This window comes from Urocitellus parryii, chromosome 4, assembly GCF_045843805.1.
Source record: "Urocitellus parryii isolate mUroPar1 chromosome 4, mUroPar1.hap1, whole genome shotgun sequence".
Classification (NCBI taxonomy): Eukaryota; Metazoa; Chordata; class Mammalia; order Rodentia; family Sciuridae; genus Urocitellus; species Urocitellus parryii.
The window spans coordinates 16,570,554-16,588,933 of NC_135534.1; the positions used below are offsets into that span (position 1 = coordinate 16,570,554).

The window sequence follows — 18,380 nt, forward strand, 5'->3', positions numbered from 1 at the left end:
TCTTTGTTCCATTCACTAGTTTATCTGTAGTGATCATCATACACACACACACCAAACAAACAAACAAACCTGATGTATATTTTATACCAAGATTCATGTGCTTAGGAAGCATACATTCTATATAAAGATATTGGTGTTCCCTGTGAATACACACCAAAAGGGGAACTAAGCAGAAGAGGATTTTGATAATCAAGTCTTTGGCATTACCTTCTTTATGGATGTCAGTCAGCCTTTTTCCTTAGGAAAGAGGGTTCAGAAACATAGTAGTATTTTAAATCTCAATATCATAAAGATTCAGCCATAGTACTAGGTAGGTGGAAACACCTTAAAAGGTTTAGGCAATGGTCTCCAGGAGAATAAATATTCCTGAATCAAACTCAACATATGATTTTTTTGAAAAACCAGAAGTCAAGAACTGGAAACACTCATTATTATCCCTTCTGATATAGTAGAAAGAGATTTGGTTCATATTACTATGGTGTTATGCTTCAGTAATTGAGAGGTCTTCCATCCAGAGGAAGGAATGCTTCCAGTAGGAGACATGGCAATTGTTACAATGAATTGGATCCTAAGACTGTCATTTGATCATTTTGGGATGCTCATACCTTTGAATGCACAGGCAAATGAGGAAGTTTCAATGATGCTGTGGTGATTATTCCTGGCTTCTAAGGAGAAAATGAACTCCTAATCCATAATGAAGGTAAAACAATTGTGAAATGGAAAACATACCCAAAGGCTTCTCTTCATATTACAATGCCTTTGGTAATATGGGCACATATTAACCTCAGAAGAGCGTTTCAACACCTTAATATCTTCACATGCACATGGGTTCCGTTTCTTCAAAACACCCTCACTGATACACCTGTGAATAAAATTGTCTAATTAATGTTCCAGACCCTTCATAAGTGAAGGCTTGTGTAACTCCAACAGGGAGAGACTCACCATCAGTTGAGGTACTTGAGGAAGACAAAGGGAATACAGAATGGGTAACATAAGGTAGTTATAAATACCAGATACTGTACATCATCAGTTATAGAAATGAGGGCTATAATTTTCATGAGTGTTTTCTCTGTATCTTGTTGTGAATATGTGTATGTATTCACATATACATATATCTGTTTTCTGGCAAATATCTTTGTTTTCATTCATTTCATTTCCCATTATCATTCAACAAAATTGCCTTTATATCAGAATTTAAGTAATGTTAGCTTTTCATAATAGTATATTAGGTATGGAATATAGATGAAAAGCCAAACACATAGAAGGAAGTTATCTCATCTTCTGGGAAAGGAATTGGTTTCTTTTGAAGTTGTAGATATTTAAATCATCTTAGGCAGAATTAGGATGTTGGCATTTCCTTTATTTGGAGATAAAGTCTGTTTTAAATATTTGCATATGTGAACCAAGCTTATGTGATGGTTAATTTTATGAATTGACTTGACTTGGCTAATGAATGCCCAGAGAGCTAATAAAATTATTTCGTGGTGTGTCTGTGAGGAGGTGTTTCTAGAAGATATTAACATTTGAACGGGGTTAGTCTGTTAAAGTAGATAGTGGTCTCTAATAGGAATGTCCATCCATTCAACCCGCTGAGACCCTGAGTAGAGCCAACAGGTAGAGGAACAGACAATAGCTCTCTGCTTTAGCTGGGAGATCCATCTTCTACCATCAGCTGTCCCTTCCTCCCACCCTGCAGATTCCTGTGACTTTAGTCTCAGACTGGAACTGGAAGCATTGGCTACCTCATTTCCAAGCTTCGAATAGAATAAGACACAGACTTTTCTATGCTTCTAACTTACAGATAGCGACTCATCGGATTTCTCAACCTCCATAATTGTATGAGCCATTTCCTCATTAAAATTTCTCTCTCCCTATGCACTGTTCCTCCAAAACACCCTCACTGATACACTTGTGAATAAAATTGTCCATGACAATTAGTGAACGAGTTCTAGGAATTCTATTAAGCTCTCAAATAATTTAGGGATAATCAGCAAATTGCTTGTCAATTCTTTAGGGCATCTCAAATCTCGAAAGATTAAAAAAAATCTATAAATTTTTCTCACTAAGTCACTTAAGAAGCATATGACAGAGCCAAGATAGAGATATCATTACAGGTAAAAAACCCAAAATATTTTACGTGGTGATGTTTTTGAGCTATTCACAAGTTTTCAGTAACATTTGCAAATTTAACTTTAATTTGATGGCAAAACCATGGCAAATATTATTATTTCTCATTGTATACTCTGTGCTTTCCACCATTCAATAATGCCTTAGCAGATATAAGTCATTTTCTTTTATCCTACATTAATATTTTTATGTTATCATGAGGGTTCATCCTTGAAAAATCATCATGGTACTACTTAAGAATTTTTAAGTTTTGTTTGAATAATTTTATCTCATAAGAAAAGCCAACACTAAGACCAAATGAAGCATAACTAAGGTGTTTTATTTTACTTCATTCTTTTAATTTCTGGTTTATAAACCTGAATGGATTCAGTTTCTCATTTGAAATATCCTTCCCAATAGTTATTATTTTCCCTAGGATTTTCTTTTTGAGACTTTCAGAATAGTTTAGTGTTTAATGATTATTTAATTCTATCTGTAGGTCTGATTCTGTCTTTACACCTTGAATAGTATACAAGGAGCTTCTATCCCTCATTCAGCTATGAAACACACCTCTGGAAGGAGACTTTTATGTATCCAATTTTATGTTGATGGAAAAGTTCTGATGTTCTGAAATTTGTAGAGCAATTTGACGAAAAAATAAATGGAATATTTTAGAATATAATTTTAAAAGCAGCAATGATCAGTAATAAAAGGAGATTACAATATATGAAACAGCAGTTTGTTTTATTTCATAGAATTCCAGAAACAGTAAGAAAAACCACTTTAATCTTTCATTACATTATAGGAAAACTACGGTTTTTAACCATATGCAATTTATTAATTTTTTATCCTATCAAGTCTGCAAAACCAAACCAATCAAAGAAAAACAAGCAAAGCTTAGATTTATATGTTGTTTTGTTGTGTATACTACAGATATCTCTCTAATAATATAATATGATACATATTTTCAGATTTGTTTCTTTTTGGGTGGTGGTGGTGATTGGATCAACCCACACACATGCTAGGCAAGCACTCTACCACTGGGCCATGTCCCCAGCACCCCCCCTCAATTTCTAATACAGGAAATGTATATGCATTAAGTATGGGCAGGATAGCAAGAGGTCTTAATCTTATAGGCAATATTTTAATTGATTTAGTATCATTACATATAATGACCTTTGTATTTAGTGTGATAAAATTGTGCATTATTTTTGCTTATAAGTAACTCTGAGATTTCTGGTACTGTAATTTTCATTGTAAAATGTACAGTTTCTATTTCTTTCTCTACCTTCTTTTTCCTCTTTTGGATTATTATACCTTGAGTTATTTAATTTCCATTCCTACTTCTCAAAAATCATGTGAATGTATGTGTGTGTGTATACATATATATACACATGTATACATATAAGCACATACATATGTATACACACATGTATTTATATATATATATATTTGTATGTATATATTTATGTGTGTATGCATATATATGTGTGCATATATATGTTTGTATAAATAATAAGTTTTAAGTAAGTGATTTTACTTATCCAAATATCACTTGGCATGTACTCTAAATACTTACATATATTCTGATATTTTTCCATGTAAAGTCAAGTAATCCACACTGTGATCTGTTTTCTTGTTCAGATACCTATTTGATATTTATCAAGCATATTAAAGCTGTAAATTCACAGACTTAAAGGCTTTCAAAGGGCTGCCTTGTAGGAGAGGTTTCTATGCATTTTTTGCAATACAAGGTTGATAATATTTTATATAATCAAATGAAATAACCCATCTTATCATAGATAATGTATAAATGACACTGATGTAGCAATTATATAATTGACAAATGCAAAACAATAAATAGCATACCTTTGTGTATATCCATAATGAATTAATTTAAAAAATCATTAATGATCCAAAAAGAATTACTAATTGTTCTTTGAATTATTTAAATAAATTTAATTAAATTTATAGTCAATAACTAAATCCCCTCAGATTAATGTTTGCCAATATTATTTAAGTATGTATATTTGATGTATTAAACACTGAGTAAAAGGGATCATTACACTGAAAAAATAATAATAATCAATGTAATACACACAAAATTTAATTTTGTGTCAACTTTTAAAATATATTCATACCTCTCCATTTACTTCTTTCTTTTTTTATTATTAGTTGTTCAAAACATTACAAAGCTCTTGACATATCATATTTCATACATTTGATTCAAGTGGATTATGAACTCCCATTTTTACCCCGTATACAGATTGCAGAATCACATCGGTTACACATCCACGTTTTTACATACTACTATAGTAGTGTCTGTTGTATTCTTCTGTATTTTACTTCTATTATTTATCCATCTACCTATATATCTTATTGGGGTTTTTCAACATTAGTTCTAATAATATTTTGGGCTGAATATTGGATATAGTCAAATGTTTACTAGTTTAACTGCCTTCCAAATATTGGGGGCCAATTGTAGTCTACCACAGAGGTGTGACGAGGATAATGCCTAGAATATATCCCTAGACCTTGGAAATAAAATCAGGCCAAACAGAACAACCAATCTGTCTGGGTGTATCTATAGTACTACTTAGACATATTTTTTATTTGTAAAAATATGCTTATTTTCAAATATCATAAATTCGAGAGTTTGGATGTATCTCATTTACACATGCTTATATACCCCAAAAATATCTCAGGAGACAATTCTGAAGAGTTTCTGACTGTGCTGATGTCTGTATCCAAATAGGTTTTGTGATAATCATCGATGGAAAAATACAATCTCACCCTGGTGCATGAGTTCATTCTGATGGGCATCACCTCACGCCCTGAACTGCAGGCTCCCTTTTTTGGGTTGTTCCTCATCATCTTTATGGTCACAGTGCTGGGCAACTTGGGCATGATCATCCTCACCAAGGTGGACCACAGCCTGCAAACACCCATGTACTTTTTTCTCAGACACCTGGCTCTCACTGATCTTGGTTATTCTACAGTTGTGGGCCCCAAAATGTTAGTAAATTTTGTTGTGGATGAGAATACAACCTCCTATTTTTTGTGTGCCACACAGCTAGCTTTCTTTCTTGTGTTCATCATTTGTGAACTTTTTATTCTGTCTGCAATGGCCTATGACCGCTATGTGGCCATCTGCAATCCACTGCTCTACACTGTCATCATGTCACAAAGACTATGTCATGTGCTGGTAGCAATTCCTTATCTCTACAGCATATTTATTTCTCTTCTAATCACCATAAAAATTTTTAATTTACCCTTTTGTGGCAACAAGATTATAAGTCATTTCTGTGACAGTCTCCCCTTGATATCTTTGTTGTGCTCAAATACACATGAAATTGAATTAATCATTTTGATTTCAGCTGGGTTTAATCTGGTTTCATCTCTTGTGATACTCCTATTTTCTTACCTCCTCATCCTTGTAGCCATTTTCAGGATGAACTCTGCTGAAGGAAGGCACAAAGCTTTATCTACTTGTGGATCCCATCTGACGGTGGTCATAGTGTTCTATGGGACTTTGATATTTATGTATGTGCAGCCCAAGTCCAGTCACTCCTTTGATACTGATAAAGTAGCTTCCATATTTTATACATTGATCATCCCGATGTTGAACCCCTTGATCTATAGCTTTCGGAACAAAGATGTAAAATATGCCCTTGAAAGGATATGGAAAAACTTACGCAATGTTGTTTCTTAATGTTCTCAATATGATTCTTACAAATTAGACTATGGACATAAATTTTTGGTCTGTGTGTATTGAGAGTCAATGGCAAGAACAAATGCATTTAACCACATATCCATGTGTTGTCATATATTCTAGACACATGTAACTACTCTAAGAAGATTAATTAAAAAAAAAAAAGAGTAGTAAAAGGGCTGAAGATGTAGTTCAGTAGTAGTAAAGCATTCCCCAAGCATGCAAGAAGCTCTGAATTCAATCCCCAGATTCTCAAAAATAAATACATACATACATTCATATATACACAAAAAATACATCAATTAATAAATGAACCAATAAATAGTAACATATATTTACCTTCCCTGAGAGAGTTCAATGAATATGTTATACATTATATGTCAATATATAAGTCAACTTTATAACACAATGGAATGCTGTGAAGAAACCAAGCAAAGGAAGTGAAAAGGCTGAGTGGGAATAGGGACAGTGGGTGTTGCAGAGGGAAGTGGCAAGAGTTTCTGTGTTTTTCTCTCCCACTTGAATAAAATCCAGGGTTGCTTTTCCACCTGTGTGTAGGTGTTGGTATTCCTATAACTCCTGTTTGTTTGTTTTTACAGGCTTTACCATTTTTTTATGGTGTATTTTGGAATTGTAATTGATACACTATGTTTACCTGGTGTGTAAAGAGATAAATTAGTCATATGAATCTGCTCAAATACAACTATTCCGAACACTGCTGTTCCGTTCTCTCATGGATGCTCTCATTTCTACATATAAGTCTATTAACTGGATACAATTCGTTTTTCAGTAATCCTTAGGTCCTCATGGGTACCTGTATTTGTCTCAGTCAGTCCACTTGCTCCACATCAGTGGATGTGCCAGTTAAGATAATCTTTTGCATCCATTCAGAGAAGCCCTTAGGTTGGCTCTTTTTCAGAAGTGGTTGTTTCTAGTTTATTTCTGGCTGTTTGTTTTCATGGGTTGTAATATTTTTGTAAAGAAAAAGTAATTATCATTATTTTAATGTAAAGTTCCAGTTGTTTCATATTTTGTATTAAAAAAGATCATTATATGTTTCCCTTTTGTTGGGTTGCTGTTTCTCCACATGGATCAGTATTGATCATGCACTATACTTTCATGATTTGACTGCATCTTTTTTGATCATTTTGCTTGTGAGAAACGAAAGAAAACAATCCTATAGACGAGACGAGACGGCACCTTAGAACATTTCTAATATAAGAGAGATTATGTCAATAAGAAAAGATAGAGTTTGTTTCCTTCCAGGCACAGTTTCTTCATACCACTGCCTGTGTTTCCCTAGGGACATTTTTTCCTGATTTTTTTTTTTCTGTTTGGTAGTTCTAGGAATAAATTGAATCTATCAGTTTGAATATTTGCTTACATCAGCATAATGAAATAAAAGTTTTCTGGTAGCCAATAAAATTTGAACAAAATATTACATTGGAATAGCATTAAAAAGTGCATAGTACCTTGTTAAGAGAGTAAAATATTATCAAATGATTGATTCAGTTAAGATGAATTTTTGAGGTGGTGGTCAGTACAATCATATAATAATAATAAATCACATATATTTAGTTCTATATAATTTTTCACCTCTTAGTTAAGCCTTCACAATAGCTTTACAGAATGTCTTACTAAAAGTTCCATTTCTTACTAGGCTATAGTAGAGACTGAGAAAAAGGTGAGTAAATTGCCAGAGTTCACCAAGCTATTCGGGATTAGAATCAGCTTTCAAAGTCATTTGATCAATATCCACCTTACATTCTCTTAACAATTGTCCTATATTGTCTCTTAATATGCTTCACTTTTGTCACTGGGAGATGACAGAGATTAAGATCTTACTTTTTAAGGTGTCAGGTCAGGAGGAAAAAGGCAAAAGGGTGACTTATGAGTACCTTCAAGGGAGTGTATGGTACAGCTCGGTGACTGCAGTACACCATATAATCATTCCCATTCAGTTCCAAATCTATGATTTAACCAAATATGAACCAAACAATATAAAAATAACAATACAGAAATAAAAAACAACGCAAACAGAAAAGAACAGATTATAGTATATATACAATTATTTGTGTGGCATTATATTATGTTAGGTATTATAACTAATCCAGGATGCTTTAAAATATACAGAAGGCTAGGCAAAGTTTACAAAATCATATAGAGAATCTAATGTATGGGTTGGTGACAAGTTAGCAATATTATTTTGTTTACTAGAATTAGACCAGAGAACAGAGTTTGTGTACTCAGCATATGTACACATACTAAAGAAAAAAAAAAGGTGAAATAGTACACATAAATCACAATCATTAGAAGTCATTCATTCTATTTCTATACAGAAAAAATTATATTCATCAACATCCAAAGTAAAAAGATGTTATCTATGTAAGCAATATAGAACAAAAGAGAAAACCAATTGTCACTCTATTGATTCAGCCTTAGTGAAGCTAATCTAATGTTCATTGATTTGCATGTAGGACAAGCATGTAGGATTCGCATGTAGGACCACTATTATGCATTATTGCTGTAAATATAAATAAATAAAAATAAATTTTAGAAAGTTAGGAGGAGAACTTACATTCATCAGAAGAAGACATAAGTGGACAAAAGATATGTAAAAAATACTCAGCATCAGTAAATATTATGAAGTGTAATGAGTTATTACTTCATACCTATCCAAATGGCTATTTCCAAATTTATTAAAAGAAACAACAAATGTGGTAAGAAACTTGGACAACAAGAAACTCATATATTTTTGGTAGAAATGAAAATTATTACAACTATTATAAAATCTAGTATGAAGGTTCCCCCAAGAATTAGTGATAGAAATGCCAAATGACCCAGTAATCCCACTTCTATACATATATTTGTGTACACACACACATCCACACACACACACAAATATATATCTTCAAAGGGACTGCAATCAATATGTAGAAGAGGCATTTGTATTCCCATGGTGATTTATTCACAATAGTCAAACAATGAAAACCATGTAAGTGTCCATCAGTAGATGAATGAATAAAGAAAATGTGGCATATTAACACAATGGAGTACAGTACAGCTTTAAAGGAAGGAACTCCTGTCATTTGCTGTAATCTGAATAAATATGGAGGACAATATGCCAGCTGAATTAAGCCAGGCACATTAGAGAAATAATGCATGATCTTTACTTAAACATGGAATCTAATGTAGTTGAACTTGAATTCACAGAAATAGAGTAGAATAATGGTTATTATTATTTATCACATTATATCACCACATTGTACCCTGTAAATATGCAATTATGATTTGTCAATAATTTAAACAATAGTAATAATAAATTTAATAAAAACACAAAAACATGAAGATTCATCTTAACAAGTCAGAAGATGAATAAACACATGTATTAAAATATCCAGAAATTTCTTCTAAAAATAAGAAATATGTTTTAAAATGTGCAGTGTAATTCATTGGAAAAATGGATTATCACACAGGAAAATGAGAAGGGTAACTCAAAATTATACTGATCATTTGAAATTGGTGGTGTGAATTTCCTAAAAGCTTTGCCAATGCTGTTAACTAGGTTTTTGTGTTTTATCAACCACTTCTGAAAACAACAGGAAACTGGAAAACAGATGTAACCTATGTTCTTAGATATCTGATACGTGGTGCACGGGACTGTGATCTATGAAAGGGTATTTTACCAGTCCCTGATAGTGGTTAGTGACAGGACATAAAGGGAAATCAACAATTGTGTTTAAAAAAGGACACACCGAACAAGTCAGGCTGAGGCACCTGGTGTGTTTGAGATGAGAACTGGAGTGGAATCAGAGAAGGGATTAGGAGCCTCTTTGAGACTTTGGATACCACTAAAATACACATATTACAGTGTAATTTCATAAAGCAGATTTTGAAAGAATTACCAGGGAAAGAGAAATTTCCAGAATTTTTGTGATGAAAATTACCAGTTCACCCAGGTTTGGGATGTCAATTAAACAATAGTAATAAAAACATTCTAGCAACTGGTAGTGATGGAACTTAATAATAATTCAGAGCATTCACAAGAGACTGCTGCAGATAGATGAATTCACAACAGAGGAAAGCAGTCACCAATCCCTATGTTAACAGAGCTCAGCATTAATCCTCAAAATATGTATAAACTGACATGCTAATAAATAAACTGTCCACCCAAACAAAACTCTACATTGTTTAAAGTAAGATTTGACACTGAGATAATGAATGACTTTTCCATTTCTTCAACTTTTATTTTGAGGGATCATGTCAGCCAAAACCATTAGATAAAAATCTTACAGGGCTCCCACAGTCTTTGTGATACAAAGAACCAAAAGGCAAAGTGTGTGATAATCACAGCCACAGGAAAATTAAGAATGAATCCCAGACAGGATACAAACAGGGAAAAAGAAATATATTATTTGCACGAATTCTGCACAATTCTATCCTCTGAACCATCTGGCACATAGGAGAAAGATGCTAGGGGCCTAGAATAGAAGAAAATATTAAGTGATATTTGCATTAACACCCACAGTTAGTTATTATTTATTTACTTATTATGGTACTGGAAACTGGGCCCAAGTCTTTGTACATGTTAGGCAAGTTCTCTGCCACTAACCTACTTAAATATGAGTTTGCAATCTGAGGCACATCATGTTAATTTCCTTCTCAAATAAAAAATTTAAAATGAACCAATAAAATTAATACCCTTAAGAGGATGATTTAAAATAACCACATCTCCATAGCATAATATAATGTCCAAAATGAAATTCAAAATTTCTTGGTGTATAAATATACAGGAAAATTAGAACAAGGATTTTTCCCCCAGCATAGGCTAGCTCTATGTCCTTTTGCTCCCTCTATGTCTTAGCAGTATTCAGTGACCCTAGATGCTCAGCTGAGGCTACACCTAGTTGTCTGAACTCTCTAGCCCATCTTGTGCCCTGCATCAAAATCTGTTTTGTACATGTGAAAGTTTAGGGTGGTGGAGAACTTTCTGCCACTCTTAGTGGATGCATACTTATCTTTTATATCCCTGCAGGATCTGTGTCAAAGAAATATAAACAAAAGTCAAAATAGTAAGACTTCTAGAATAAAATCTGAAAAAAAAAACTAGTTTTAATTACCATGCATATAAAAATTTTAAAAATCAATAAAATAGAAAAGCAATCAAATTTAAATGGGCAAAATTTTCATCACTTCATAAAAGACCATATATTGATGACCAAGTATCTGGAATGCTATCACAGTTATTAATTTCAGATAAATAAAAACTCAAATCACAATGAGATACCACCTTGCACTATCTCCCATTTCTCGTTTAAAAAATCAGAATATATTCCTATATCAAATATTGGAAAGGATTCTGAGAAAATAAGAACTTCATATATCACAGTTGTTGGTAATGTTTGTAAAGCTGACAGCTTCTTCTAAAGTTGAATGTTATATAAGCTAAGATCCAGTGATCCTATTTTCAAACCCATAAACATAAAAAAGTACACATATCTGCAAATATACTTGTGTATTAGAATCCATACTATATTTTCCCTAATAAGCCCAAAATCAAATATTCATGAATAAGAGAATAGTTATAGAATTCTGGTACATTCATGCAATGGAAAATCACATAAAAAAAACAAACTCAAGGATGATTTTGAAAGCAATATGCTGAATTAAAGATGCAAAATTAACAGTAAGTTTTGTGTGATTCTACTTGTATGAATTCAAGAAAAATTAAAATTTATCCTGGAGAAATGTTAGTGGCCTGATGGCAGAAAAATGTTGTTTGTTAGGATTAAGGGTTTAGAAAATTTCCTTAGGCTGGAGGCAGTGCTGGGCTTGGGGGGTACAAAACGTGAGGAAACTTTCCTTGGTGTTAAAAATGTTTTGTATCTTGATTTAGGTGTCAGGAAATAGGCACAAATATAATGTATTTTTAAACATGTCAACTTGTGCAATTTAGATCCATGTCCTTTTGAATGAAAATTCCCCTCTGTTCTTGTCATAGCAGACTTTAATTTTGATAAATTGTTACTGGACATTATCCAAAAGAATTATTATCTTTGCTCAGGCAAAATGTCATTATAGTATCATGATCATTATGGGTTTTCCATACAAAAGAAAAGTTATATATGTCATTCATATAACATGAGGCTCCTATTCCAAGTATTCTAGTCATTCATTAGTTATGTGTCTTCAGGTAAGAGAAGAGCTCAGATGTCTTTTGAACATGAGAACAGTTACATTTAACACACAAGTATGAGCAAACGGATACATTTTAGCCTCATGTCTGCTGTATATTTTATCTGAGTAATAATCTAAAATAAAAATCCTACATGTTAGCACTAATGTCCTCTAAAATTCCATCATGGCTTTGGACATGTTCATTTTACTGAGAGAAAGCCAGTTTCAAAGTATTTTCCGTTGTTATGAATATCTTTAAAATGTTTTGGTCTACACAGGAATGCACAGATCATTTATGTTATTTTTCTCCTTTCTTTGAGTTGACTCGATATTTATATTTCTTACTGGGGAATATGTAGAATGTCCCAGACAATTAGAGGGAAAATCCAGCCAATTTTCCGAATCTCTCAGATGATTTAGGCAAAATAATCTGCAAAGATTACACGTAACTTCCCTAGGGAACATTACAAAGAGAGAAGATAACTATACATTCTTCCTCTCTAAAGAAAAAGGAAGAGATGTTTGGGATATGAAAATTCAATTTCTCCATAAAGATATGTGAATAACAAGGGACATGACTCTTGGCTTCTAACTGTAGACACTGTGGATCACAGCTAAAGCACACTGCAAAGATTAAAGATATCCCCTGTTAATTGGGCTTTGTTGGAGTTGGTCTTAGCCAGGGTTGGAACAGAAATGAAAACTGATGTGAATCTTGACATTTAAAACAAAACAAAACAAAACAAAACTCAATAACATTCGCTCACATTGATATGGATATGAGAGTGGTAGCAAAGAAGAGTATTTTTAAAAGGATGAAAAGAATATTTTCAGAGCTCACCTTAATATATGTTGAATATTTCTTTCTTTCTACCAATCACAATGGAGAAATGGAGACTGGGTTTAACCTCCCATTTAAACTAGAAAAACAAAACCAAAACAAATATAGAACATATAAGATACATTTATTTTCAAAAACTAACACCAGTCAATAAAAGGCAGTTTCTCTAAATGATGAAAAACAAACAAAGTGATTCCTGTGATATCCCCACCTTTTTGGCTTAAAAACCTCTGAGGAATTTCTAGAAAAATACTGAGGGGAAGATACAATGTTGAGAGCATGATAAAATAAATTAGCTAGAATTTGCAACAAAACAAAACAAAAACAAAACCGCCAAAATGCATCAAGCTTCAGAGAGATAGCTTGATTATTTTCAGGATAACTATCCTCAAGTAATCAACAGGTGACTGAATGGAACATGCAAATGGCATCCATCCAAAACTGAAGAAAACTCATCTGAAAGTTGAAGAGAACAGTGTCCAACACTCATAGACAATATGTCAGGGGTATAGCACTCAAAAAAAAGCTTACTCCATTAGAGCAGAATAATTTGCCCTAGAATACTTACTGCTCTAGACTCATCTAAGAAATCATGAAAGCAATATCCAAAAGGATTGTTTCCAATTGACTGTATCCCACAACAAAGCTCAATAATATTTATGAAAAACAGAATTATTCAGAGTACAGAAATCAAAATAACAAAGTATGGGGCACATTTAATTATTTTTAAGCATATGAAAAATCTGGAAATTTTAAATCATGCTGAGCAGAATAACCAATGAGAATGGACCAAGGTAGCTTGGAATGCAAGTCAATAGAGAGCACTTTGCTAGCTTGCAAGAAATTCTAGCTGGTTTATTTTTATCAGTGACCAAGAACTGACACACAATACTACTATCAAACAAAGACATTCAATTTTTATGACACTGTATTCTTCCAAAGTTGTTAAGTAGAGACGCAGATGATATTAGCAACAGAAATTGAACTGCTAGAGATAAATGTAGAATTCACAGGAAGAAAAGTGTTTATTAGGGTATTCACAGCAGTTTAAACACTGTAAAAGAAAGCATAAGCAAAGTTGTTGATATAACAATGAAAATATCAATGTGAAACCCAGAGTTAAAAGAATCCATGATTATTTATTTGGAGTGGTAGAGTTTGAACATTAATGTCAACAGCAGCTTTTAACAATAAAATCAAAATATTGCATTATTCTGTAGCATAATTTTCTAGAAAAAGTTTCTAGAAATAAAGGTGTTATTTTTCTTGAGTATAAATATCACTATTACAGTTCCTAACACATGACAGCAGTAGGAAGAAGTTCAAAACAATAACAGCCAAGTTTTAATAAGTTGTATCTGATACATGAATGTTGTTCATGGGCATTTTACATGCACCACAATTGGACATGCACAAAATGAAAACTAACACTCAATGTAATTGGAAGGTGCAGTGAAACATGGATATTCATTTACTCATGGAGATTTTGCACATTAGTGCATCCAAAAAGAAAGAAATGTTAAAACATATAAGAATAGGATGTGTAAATACAACTTCACAGAGAAACTTTTGGAGTTTTTAAAGACTGATTTTTTGTTGTTGTTGTTTTTAATCAGGGGACTATTAATATTGAATTTCTTTCCATTTTACCAAGTATTCTTCTTTCCATTTTACCAACTCTTCTCAAAGCCCATTTTATATCCTTGTTCTTCAAGCTGTAGATAAATGAATTCAGCATGGGCTCACAAAACACTGGCAGAATTCCCTTGCTCAACATATCACTCATTTGCTGGTCTCTGATAGGTGTGGAAGAGGGATTCACAGAATATAATGACAGCTGTCAGGTAAGATCCATAGGCAGAAAAGGTTTTTATGCTGTTATCCTTTGGAATGGATCCTCATAATGGTGATGAAGTTGAAGATGTAGGAAATGAGGATAATGAGTAGGGAATCTGTGAGATTAACCCTTGCAGATAAGAACGTGGTGGTTTGCTTTATGTGAGTGACAAAACCTACCAACATTAAGAGAGGACAGAAATGATTGTACTGTTGGGTCCACAAAAGGACAAGACAGAAGTCAATATCACCTGCCTCATGTCCACCACAGAAACCCAGGGGTAAGGAAAAGTGAGTAGGAAGTTGCAAACTGACCCAGACATTTTGCTGTTATAATGTAGATTATTGAAGATTGTCATGTATCTGTCATAGGCCAAGGAAGCAAGCAGGTAATAGTAAGGAACAGAGTCACAAAATCAAAACACTGGGCCAGACAACTGGTGAAGGAACAGTTTTCTCCTTAGACAAGAACTTAGGAAGCATCTGAGGGAAAACATTATTGGAATAAAATGATCTCTGCATGCTACATGAGGCAGAAAAAGTACAGGGGGGTTCACTTGGACAATGAATCTGATTAGTAAAATGCTTCCCAAGTTCCTAGGTGGGGTGATGAGGTAAATCAGGAGAAAAACCATGAACAGAACGGGCTGCAGCTTTGCCAGGCTGGCCAGTCCAAGCAGGATGATCTCAATCACCTCAATGTCATTGTGTTCCAGGTATGTCCTCATCTTCACACTCTCTAATAGGAAAAAGAAGAGAGAGAAAATATATATACAATCTGAGAATAACCAAAATTAACGAACACTGAAACAAACTGGAAAAGTCTCAACAGATACCTGCAAGTGGTTTGTGATGCTGATTAGACCAGGCCATATTGGAGATTTTTTTTTAAAGTTCTTGCATTGTACCTTTTTGCAGTTCCCACGTGGACTGTTAACATAACAGTGATTTATTTTTGCGTATAAGTGTTGCTAATTGGGGCACAGAATCAGGACTCCTGATCCTCCATCCTGGTTGCTGCCATAGTCTGATGAGGGAATGGGGCCAATAGGTACTCCTGCATAGACTGGTTTTAGCATTGCCAGCTAAAGCAAATCTTCTATAAATCGGGGTATGCATCTTTCTTGAGAGTCTATCTTGATGCATTCAGCTTCTATTTCTTCCTCCTTTCTTACTTACTATTCCACAGCAATGAACACCTCCCTGATGCTTTGGGTTCTGTTCATTCCAGCTCCTTTGTTCCAAATCAACAACTGATAATTTGGAATGTTTCTTTGCCTAAATATCCATGTCTGATCTTGCAAATATCCTTTTATCTCACAACATTCAATTTTAATTTCATATTCCATGTTTATACTTCAATTTTTCTCATATTCTTTAACTCAAACTTTAAATCTGATCCATCAGGAAGTCATGTCATCTCTGTTATCTATCCTTTCTAAGGCAAAATTACCTCCTGTCTAAGCTCCTGCAATGATTTCTCTCCTTTCGGAACTAAAATTCCATATTCTCCAACAATGGCTAGTGGTAAGAGAGAAAGTGAATCACATCATGATACTGACTTGGTAAAATAGTCCAGGTTTTCCTATCATGCTTGGACTAACATCTAAACTTTCTAGGGACCTATGCAATGTATTCCTACCATTTCTCTTAACTCTTCAGATTTTATTCTCCTGTTATGTTGTCCTTCTAGTTGTTCTGAGAATATGCTGAGCACACTTCACCACAGGGGCTTGCATATGCAGTTATTCTGCCTAGAGTATTCTTTACCCAGATCTTTGAGTGACTTGTTACCAAGTATGCTTTAAAGAAATAAAAATAGTTTATTCTGAATCAAATATGAATGACCTTAGTTTAGGAATACAGATGCACCAAAAATGTGTGTGTGATTATGTATTTTTATATAACAGTGAAGGGCATAAATCAATACATTCAACAGATTTGTTGGTGGAGGCATTAAGTAGGTGGCCACACAGAGCAAGGGATTTTTTTTAATGTAGGTTTCAAGTGTTATGACATTTTGGATTTAGGGTCAATGAAAGATACAGGTCTTTTAAGCTTTAACAATATACTCTGTGAGATTTATCTAAGAGTTACAAGAATGTTCGGCTAGATGCAAAGGTTAAAAGTGAATAGTTTTCTTCAGGGCCTAATATAACCTAAGATCATTTTGGCTCTTTTCTCACCTCATTTCACCTCTCCACAGTCATGGTGTTCTACTTAGGCGAAACTTCTGCAGGACCTTTAATGCACATTGGTTTTCTTAGCAGAACTTCAGCTTCACAGACTCATTGAATAATTTTATTTAAATGGCTCTTCTAGTGATAAAGTCATCTAATTGCTGACTTAGATGGTGAACAAGTGAAGCATAATTGAAGGTTCCTGGCTCTGAATCCAAAGCATGCTGTTCTCCTACATGTTTGATATGGATGTAGAGGCTGATCGTGGCCCTGGAAAGCGAAGAGGGAGCAAGAGTTATTCTGTTGCTCTCCTGTGTCTATATGCTATTTATTCAGAAGAAAGGAGCAGAAAAGCAAGCCTAAACCACATTGACAAACTCAAATTAACTGCAGTACTCTTTGCAATTATAATATCTCCTTTCTACATAAAGCCTCAAGTGAGTTCAGATGCAAAAAGATAATGTTTCCCTGGCCTCTGAAGCTCTAACAATGGTGAACCCAGTAATATCCTAAATCTTTAACAACAAAAATATTACTATTATGCCTGTTATTACCTCTACTGTAATCTCAGTTGTGTAACTATTGGGCCTCATTCTGGCCTAGGTCAGAGAGTTAGAACACAATTCTGCTCAGGTGGGTAAACTTAAGGGCACTTAAAGAAAAATATTGAGAATAAAAGCAAGATTAAAGACAATCATTGAAGGAAATTGAAGCTACTGTGGCTAATGATAGGAAACACAATGCATTTCTAGTTATGAGTTATTATTTCTATTAAAAAGATAAATATACAAGGTTCTAAATTGGCAAGTAACTAGCCCAGGTTTAAGACAAGTAAATCGAAATTTCTGTGCTTTCCAGACTTCACAACTTTCTCCGTATGACATAAAGTATTCTATTTTACAGATTATAAGTAAGAAAACTTTATATTTTCTGAAGTTAGTGAATATTAAGATGGCATGAACTAAAATGAATAATGAGCCCTATTGCTTCATCATCCTTGGGAGAGTTGATTCCCTGGTGATTGTGGGAATTGAGCAAAGATCAAGTTCTTAATGAGTTGAGAATTTTCAGAACAGCAAGATTGGTGATAGATTATAATCAAATGGTTCTCTCTGTGATATAATTGGACCATAGGGATCAGAATACTCCCTTATAAACTCTTCAGATTCTTCATATGAATCCTGTCATTGTGAAACCACCCACCTTTTCAGGTAGGACTAGACATATTTTAAATTTTGTATCCAGAAATAAACATTTAAATTGATAAAAAATAAACTGAGCTAGATTCTAGTCTCATGAATTTGCAAATTAATTTATTAAAATGATGCTCTTGTTCTTAGAACAAGGTACATATAAATAAATGTACAGTAGAATGCTGTTTCTGTAGGGTAAGAAAATGAGGCCAAAGAGAACATCAATTTCATCAATAATTATTGACTTTTCCCATTGGGAAGTTGTTGATCTAGATGTTGGTCTGTCTGATTGCTGATTAGATACAATTCTTGGCCCTAAAGAGTTTGTGCTTTGC

General features: G+C 33.6%; 1 protein-coding gene and 1 pseudogene across 1 annotated transcript; one reads left to right on the plus strand and one right to left on the minus strand.

Moving 5' to 3' along the window:
* Window positions 1-4,879: 4,879 nt before the first annotated feature.
* Window positions 4,880-5,818, plus strand: LOC113176058 (olfactory receptor 8K3-like). Its single transcript, XM_026380442.2, has one exon. It carries the CDS (start codon window positions 4,880-4,882, stop codon window positions 5,816-5,818), a length of 939 nt encoding a protein of 312 aa, XP_026236227.2.
* An 8,630-nt stretch (window positions 5,819-14,448) lies between these two features.
* LOC144254197 (olfactory receptor 5M5-like) lies at window positions 14,449-15,400 on the minus strand (annotated as a pseudogene).
* Between the last annotated feature and the right edge of the window lie 2,980 nt (window positions 15,401-18,380).